The following is an 8,780-nucleotide window of genomic DNA, read 5'->3' on the forward strand; positions in this document are numbered from 1 at the left end:
TAATTTTCATCAAGAACCATATTTTCTCTAACATACAATTCTTCCTTTGATGGTGGAATATGTGGCTTTTCAAAATAATTCAAGTATGAACTTCTTAGCCAATTATAATAATAATCTTGTTTTGTATATGATAAAAGTTCATCACAATTTAAATGATAAAATTTGACAACAAACATATTTTTCATCATTGACCATAAACGAATTTTTTGTTGACCGTGTCGGGTTCTATCAGATTGTACTCATTCCCACCAACGTAAGGCAAACTATTCTCAAAATTAAATAAATCCTCTAGATCAAGTAACCAATCAAGAAAATCTTTTTTTTTAAATAATCATTAAAACTTGCAATTCTCTTATAAGGCCTATTTGAGATTTGCTTACCAATAGGTTGCCCGTGAGTTACATCTTTGCTGCAATTATCCCTATTGTTCCAATTCTTCAGCAACACCAGTTAGCAATCAAACTAAGGTAAGTCAAGGCTCTAATAACAACTAATGTCATGGAAGCCCGAAGAAAGCACACACAATGCTCTTTTTGATGGATAGAAACTAAATTGTTAGTTTCTGAATAGTAAATCACAAATCCACGAGGGGGTTCCTTGAATCTACAAGGTGATAAACTGGAATTTAACAAAGAAAGAATTCGACAAAAGTCTGTATTTTATTAATAATAATATGAAAATTGAATTGCCTTTGGAGGCTACAATGCGTTTAAATAGTAAAAACAAAATCTAGGACAACTAGAAACCTAAGGTAGCTACGAAAGTATATAAAACTCTAATTTGAATAAACAACATTAAAAGCACCTAAAAAGAAGGAAATAAATGACCTAAAACTAAAATAATGAAAATTACATAAAAATACCAAATATAAAATGTTACAGAAATTAATTTGAATATTCCATCCTACATCAACCACTTACCATCGCCACTTACAGTGGTGATTTCTCTCTGTTTCTCACTTTCTCACTATGGTTGTTTTAGCCACTCACAATGGTGGGACTTGGGTAATTTTTCAAATTGGGTTCACGGGTTTTGGGTTGTGATTGTTTTTGTATGGTGGTGGTTGTTGGAATTTTTGTAGTGGTGGTTGGTGCTTTTGTATGGCGGTGGTTGTCAGTCGGATGGTGGTTGTGGGTTTTGTAATGGGTTTATTGTGGGTATTTGGCTGGATTTGGTTGGTTTTGTTTTGTGAATTGTGTTTTGGGTTGTGGACAATGCAGTGGCGATGACTGTTGGTTGGTGGCTGCAACGGTTGCTGTTGGGTGGCCACTGTGTTTTGTCTTAGGATCAGTTTTAAGTAAATATTATTTTGATGTGTTGTATATATTAATTTAATGTATTGAATTAAAGAATAGAAGATGTGATGTAAAGTGTATTGTAAAATGATATGTTAAAATAATAACGTAGCTATTTAATGAGTTAAAATGACTTTTTTTTTTTTACAACATCTAATGTTAGTACTCTTACAAATATCAATATAGATTATTATACCTATACAACTTACATGGCCTCTTATGTCTTTCTTTTGGAGTTTATACAGGAAGAACAGTGTTATATATATCCCAATTGGCTAAGTAGTAATGATGTACTTTATTAAGACTGCATACAATTTTAATATAGCATAGGTTCTTTGGTAATAGAGCTTCGCACCCTCTTATAAAACATAATTTATATGGTTTTTCATTTTTTTAATTGATAAGTTTTGCATATATTTAGTGAGTTATAAATCACGACTTCACTAATTTATTATGAAATTAAAAAAAAAAGAGTCAATTAAGTTATAGCTTATTCACAGATTTATATGTTCTCTTTTATTATAAGTTTATTTAATTAAAAAGAACAATGGTTTATTGAGTTTGAAGGATCAAAACCTCAAAGTGAATATTCTGAAGTGAGATCCGTTTCAATAACACTTGTTACATGTAATATAATATCAAATAAAATATGATTAAATGGTATTGTTTATACAAGTTGATATTGGTCCATATGGATAGGCAAGGTGAATGCCAAATATTAGACCGTATCTAAATGTTAATACAGATCGATAGAGTGAAAAATGTGTACTTAAAGTCCGTTTGGATATCGTTTAACTGAAAATTGAAAATAATAAAAAAAATTATTAAAAAAGTTACTGTTCACACTTTAGTACTGTTTATAAACCTAAAATTACTGTCCATAGACAATAAATAATAGCAGACGCGCGTCCAAAAAAAAGAGAAAAACGCATAAACAAAAAACGCAAAACCCAAATGCTAACTTTTTTTTTAATGGGACCCAAACGCTCACTTATTATGCCTTCCGCAAATATATACAATTAGGTAGGGCCCAGCATATTTATAATTTATTTTTTTAATAATACTAGTTACTAATAAGTGTGAGAAAAAAAAAGTGTGGCTCATATTACTTGCTCAAATAAATAAATAATTAAAAAAAAAAACAGGTGGGGAATTAACTGCCCACTCTTGCTCGTATTAGAGACTAGTACCAGTACTAGTAACTGGAACCGAAGTCCCACGATGTTACTTAACCGTCAACTATAGTTCCAACTTCCAAGTCCAACCAGTGTTCTGTTCTGTTCTGTTCTGTACGGCAATGGCTTTCTAAATCTGAATTCGCCATTTCTTCCTTAGTTACAGCTCTACGTGTGTAAGTCATCTTTCTCTTTGTTGGGTTTTTTCTTTTTTTTGCTTAATTTTGTTGGGTTTTAAATACTCTTAGATTTTCTGGGGTTTTTTTTTTTTTTTTTTGGGTTATTGTAATCTAAACAAAAATTGGCTCATCTGTCCCTGTGGGAACCATCACTACACTTGCGTATGCCACACACATTCCGTACTCGATACACAATCTTTTTGTTTTGGGGCTTTGAGAGTTAGGAAATGTGGTTCTTTCTTTGTGGATGTGTAGGATTTGAATTTAATGTTTGGTAGATTTTGCGCTATTTATTATGCATTGATGCTTGACACCTTCCTAGTTCTTAAATTTTATTTGAATTCTTGGGCACTTCGTTACTAAAACTTTAGTGGTCCCTTTTGCCCATTTGGGTTACACTTTCTCTCTCTCTCAATTCTTGAAAGTGCAAGATGGACTGATTGGTCGGTTATTAAATGAAAAAGGTTCATGCTTGTAAATTTTGCCTGTACTGTGTTTGGTTAAGACTTAAGAATTAAAATTGTGTATCCATTTGTGTGGAAGTATAATTTAGTTTCTATTTGATTGCTAATGCTAACAAGGTTTGAGGAAATAAGATAAACCTTTTTATTTATATTGATATATTTTTAAACTCTAAGTTTTTACAAAATGTTGGGATCTAAGGAAGCATTTGAATATCATCTGGTTTACTTGAGGTGAGTTTTCCTTTTCCTTGGGGCTAAAGTAACTTAAAGAATGATGTTTATGGTTTAGAACTTTAATTTGTTTGCCTCATTTTAAATGGAACACATGTGTTCTAAGAAAAGTTTAGCTTTTGGTTGCAGTTCTAAGTGAAATGCTTTCTCATTATCTGCTTCTCTTTATTATGTTTTTTGGCTCTTTCCCTTTCAATATAATTTTCAAATTGTTCATGACATTGGTTGTCATTCTGTTTAGTGCAATGAATGCTAGTGACCCTATAGCTGGAATGGAGGCGAGCCACCAAAATGAGGTATCCAATTCTGGCACAGATGATGTTATCATGGAGGAAGGAAGCAGTGTTCTTAATAATGCTGTGGAATACGAAGGGCTAGATAAGAGTTCTGTAGCTGATTCCCTGCTGGGAGAGAGTGGAGCTTTCAAGCCCTTGGCTGAGAAAGATGTAGAAAGATCAAGTTTCCCTCAGGAATTCACTGGTTTGACCATAACAAAGGTGTAGTACTACTGAATGGCTGATTAGTGTACCTTTACTTTTAGTTGATTAGGGCACATCTCAGTCAGTTTGTTTAAATTAATAGGAAACAAAGGAGGGAGACAACACAAATAGTGTGGACAATTCCAAGAAAGTTCAAGGCAGGGGAACGACCATAAAGCATTCAAATCCCAACACTATAGTGACTTCAGTGAAGAAGAACAAAGATGGGAAATTTGGTTCGGTCACCTTAAAGAAGCCTTTTGCCCTTGCAACTAACCGGAGGTCACCTAATGACAGGCAGATTGCCGAAAGCATCACAAGCATTCCCTCAGTCAGGGCTAAGAAATTGGCATCTGCAGCTAGTCCAGCTTGCCATTTCCCGGTAAATGCCAGTAACATGATAATCTAAGAATATATTGGATTCAAGGTTAAGAATCTTTTTTTTTTCATATACTTTATGCTACTATTTCTTACGGTGTTACTCTGTTTTCTTTTGGGCAGCAATCAGGACAATCTTGCACAGCACTACCGGAGTTAAGCACATCAGAGCCAGAATATCTCAGGTATATTTTTCTTGCAATTATGGCATATTTCCTTGCTCCTACTGATTGATTAGTAGGTGTTGAGATGGAGAAAGATCATGGTTGATGTCTATCAATTCCAAAATATTTCACTTATTAAAATGTATATGACCAATTGACCATATGTATAGTAAGTGTGCAATTTGTAATTTAAATGTAACTGTTTGCCACAGGGAATACATCAAACATAAGCCAATGGCTAAAGTTGAGGAAAACTCTCATTTTTTTTTCTTTGTGTGTTGTCTAGCAGTGGTTGTTGTTGTGCTTTCCTGACATTAATGCCATTCCATTTTTCCATGTTCACTGAAGGCTTGTTTTTCTTTAATTCTTCATAGAAGCCCTGCAGTAGAGAGTACTAAACCTGAAAGAGTTGGTCGTCTTCCTTCCTATGGCTTCAGGTTCAAGTGTGATGAGAGAGCTCAGAAACGAAAAGAGGTTGGTCAGATTCTTATTTGCACAAAACGTCACTCATATTTTCTCAATGGTTTTGATTATACATTGCTGCTTCTTCAGTTGCTGATTTATTGCTTGTTTATATCCCTTTTGGTTGGGCAGTTCCTTTCAAAGATTGAGGAAAAGATTCATGCAAAAGAAGCGGAGAGAACTACTTTGCAGGAGAAATCCAAGGTAGTGCTATTCAATTCTGTCTCAGTTTTTTTTTTTTTTGTCACAGAAGTATGCCCTTAGTGCTGATAGTATGCTGAATTGTTTTTCTAGGAAAGTCAAAATGCCGAAATAAAGATGCTCCGTAAGAGCTTAACATTTAAAGCAAGCCCCATGCCAAGCTTCTATCATGAACCTGCCCCACCCAAGGTGGAGCTCAAGAGGGTAAGTTATATGCCGTATCTTGGTCATCTTCAATCCGACCCTGGATAAACTATACGTGTTTGAAACATCTCCTTGCCCTCCTGCTGGACTTAATCTATGTTTTAATTGTGTGATCAATGCTAAAGTATGTCATAAGCTTCATCATTTTGCTGTGACATGCCAACTGGAATTCCCCTTTCAGCTACAGATTGAGGTGCGTGTATTAAATGTTACACTCATATATCAAACACAAGATCTAATGGGAAACATTCTTCCATTGTTGAGAGATTATATTACCACACTACTTTATGGATCCTACCTATTCTATGTTTTATGCTCATCTGATACCTATTCTATGTTTTGTGGTCATGATAACTTTAGGTTGTTTGGGAGTTTGATATGGTAACAATGGCAAGAAATTTATGGTCTTCACAGTATAATAAATTTTTTATTCATAGAAATGTATCCAATGGAAATTCTTTTGTGGACAATGAAATTATATGTCAATGTGTGGGGTTTAGATGAGAATATTGAGAAGAGTACAAGATATGGGTATATAATTTTTCTGCTCTCGGCATGCACTGATGTGCTTGTATGGAGAAGCCTGGAGTCTATCTCTTCAAGGTCCAATATCCTAGAAATTGCACCAGAGTAGATTGTCCAAAATGAAAATGTTCAATGGATCATTAGAACTTCAACAGTTTGTTGATTTATACTTATTAAAAAAAAAAGGGAACAGTTTGTTAGATTTAATTGATCTTCTAGGTATATGTCCTGATTTAGACTTTTTATCCTTTCTTTTACTTTTGGCAGTCATCAAATCCATCTAATTAATTACTTGTGTTGTGCGAATAAGCATGCAATTCTGCCTAGATATCATGAATGATTTCTTTCAATCACTACATTGTACGTGAAAATGCAGTAACTAATGGAATGAACCTGTTTATCTTGCAAGCCTAAATTTAATCAAATTACTGTTCGCTCTTTTGTTTCTTATTACAGAGATTTTGTTATGTATATATCAATGTTTTCCCCATTTTCATTACAATTATACAATGCAGATACCACCAACAAGAGCCAGATCTCCCAAACTAGGCCGTGGCAAGGGATCAGCAGCAGCATCCTCTGAAGGAAGCGGCAGCCACAGCACTCAATCAGGCCGTCTAAGCCTAGATGAGAAAGTTACTCAAAATTATGCTTCCAAAGAATCATCTGGTAAGAAGCCACTTCGAAAGTCCCTACCAAAACTTCCTTCTGAGAAGAATAAACTGTCCAATTCAAGAGAAAATGTGACGTCTTCCACCCAACATCTAGAACAACATAAGATTGACCAGGAAGCAGGGAAAATATCTGAGCCAAGCCAATGTATAACTGAAATTGATGCAAATCCTGTACCCAAGGAACAAGACTAGCCCTCTCAAAGCAGACGAAAGAGGGGTTTGCCACTGCTTTTGGACATTCAACAGAGCAAACATTAGATTTGAATATGTGTGCTTCTGAAGAACATAGTTTCACTTGAGTTAAAAATATAAAACTAGAATTATCTATTGATTATGTGGAGCATATTGCAGTGTGGGGTTGCTAAAGTTTATTTGTTCATGGTTTTTGTAGCCAGAAGTGTTATTATTTCTCTGCTTGCTCATGTGATTTGTGATATGCAGGAGCAGATTTATTTGCTTGATTTCTTTATGTAAATTTGTATTGGCAATATTATACATCTCACTGTTGTTGGCATTTCTACCTTTGCAACCTCTGCCTGATGTTTAACCACTAAGTTGCATATTTCTTGTTTAGTTATCTAAATGCTAGCCTATTGATCAGGATTTTATCGCATGGCCCTCCAACAAATTACATCCCGATTTCGTTTTTCCCCAATAAATGATGTCAGTGATATGCATGTTCAATTCTTGTAGCATTAGTTGATAGAATTCACACCCTCATGCGGGCAATACTAATATTTATTGCTGTGATAGGGATTGAATAGTTTTTACTTGCAAAGTGTGAAGTTGTATCATGACCTTCTAAAAAAAAAGTTGTTTCATAAGATATTTATTGTTGGTGTTGGTGTAATGATTGAGAAAGTTTTTGTGGAGAACCGAGTTATATTATAGGATTTAACGTGGAACCTTGAGCTGGTCAAATATCAACTTTGTATTGTAAGAGTATTCACATTAGTCTCACTAATTAAATATTTTAGCAAAAATTTATCTAAACTTAACTGAAACAAGCGTACATTAGCCTTACTAAATTAACTAAAGTTTTTAAAGAGGATAGGCTCATCTCTACATATACTGAGCCTCTATCTTCTCTACATTAAATTTTAATATTAACAAAGTATTGAGGCCGATGTATGTGTATGAAAATAATAGATAGCTATTGTGAGAGGTAAAAATTTTCGAATAAACATTTGGGCTTTGGGCTTTATTGATGGGTACCAGTTTGTTTTTGATTAAGGCCTCCAGGCTCACAAATTAGTCTGCGCTGTAAAGGTCCAAGGAGTTGTCCGAGGAGGAATGTCTCCTCGGACAGGCCCGGCAATGACCTTGGGACTTGCCAAGAAGGTTAAAGGCAGAACTTTAGAAAAACTGATAGGTAAGAAGGTGATCCAAACACCCTCTAGACGTAAGGATGTGATAGAAATATCTAGAGAAAATGCTGCTACCTCCACATTAAAGACCCTGCATCTACCTCCCTGACCGCATTAATGGGAAAATGACCTCTGAACAATAGAGTTGAACATTTCTGCTATTATTTAAAGGACTTCAAGAAGGTGGTGGAGAAGGGAGTATCTAAAGGAAAAATTTGTACGACACGTGAATAAACAGTGAAGAGGAAGAAGTATATAAGGAGACGAGAGAGGAAAGAGAAAGGGATCGGCACTTTCTGCTAAGAATAAAATAGGAACTAAGGACTGTAAACTTTGGCCTAAAGAGAGAATATTTATACAAATCATCCTCGACTTACGTCCGAGGAGATCTATTTGTCATATTTGTTCATCATTTGCACAAATTGTAATACTCTAGCCTGTTAATCGAACTTTCAACATCCCGAGCCTAGGTTTCAAACCCATACTCTACTAATTTTATTGTATAAGGTTCATTGGGCCTAAGCCCAGCATTCGTTTTTTGGTCCAGGTGCAATCGTGCACTTACAGATATACTAGCAAAAATAGAACTTTTTGGATTAGTTTAGCTAAATATTTGAGGAAATTGATGTAAATGCTCTAGTATGGACAAAATTTTACTCCAAATTGCAATCGGATTGAAGGAATCTCCTCCAACGCATAGGTGACAATTCATAAGAACATTTATATGTATTAAATCATTTAATCAAGCCATATAACTATTAAATAAGTCATATGATACATGTTTGAGCTATCACCTAGTGGATTTGGGGAAATTTTCTATAAACTAATTTAGAAAAAAAAATTGTCCATAGAAGAATGAGACAAACGGATTATAAAATGAATAAAGAAAAATGCGTCAAGAAAATCATGTGTGGTAAGCTAGGGAAGAAAGTTTGGGAAGAATGGAATAAATAATTTGATTTTATAATTTATACTTGCTTGA

The 8,780-nt window shown here is 34.5% G+C and overlaps 1 protein-coding gene across 4 annotated transcripts; it reads left to right on the top strand.

The window, feature by feature from the left end:
- The first annotated feature begins 2,446 nt into the window (after positions 1-2,446).
- LOC142626507 (protein WVD2-like 6) lies at positions 2,447-6,945 on the top strand. 4 transcript variants are annotated; one of them, XM_075800473.1, is made up of 8 exons: positions 2,447-2,646; positions 3,586-3,841; positions 3,927-4,205; positions 4,325-4,386; positions 4,740-4,839; positions 4,960-5,031; positions 5,122-5,232; positions 6,273-6,945. In XM_075800473.1, the coding sequence occupies exons 2-8, from the start codon at positions 3,590-3,592 to the stop codon at positions 6,621-6,623; spliced, it is 1,227 nt and encodes a 408-aa protein (XP_075656588.1). In that variant the 5' UTR covers positions 2,447-2,646; positions 3,586-3,589; the 3' UTR covers positions 6,624-6,945. The 4 variants fall into 4 exon arrangements, with proteins under 4 accessions (XP_075656588.1, XP_075656541.1, XP_075656474.1 ...); XM_075800426.1 differs by having other exon boundaries at positions 2,500-2,646; positions 3,927-4,211; XM_075800359.1 differs by lacking the exon at positions 2,447-2,646 and adding an exon at positions 3,245-3,344 and having other exon boundaries at positions 3,927-4,211.
- Positions 6,946-8,780: the final 1,835 nt, after the last annotated feature.

Source organism: Castanea sativa, chromosome 1 (genome assembly GCF_040712315.1).
Source record: "Castanea sativa cultivar Marrone di Chiusa Pesio chromosome 1, ASM4071231v1".
NCBI classification, from domain to species: domain Eukaryota; kingdom Viridiplantae; phylum Streptophyta; class Magnoliopsida; order Fagales; family Fagaceae; genus Castanea; species Castanea sativa.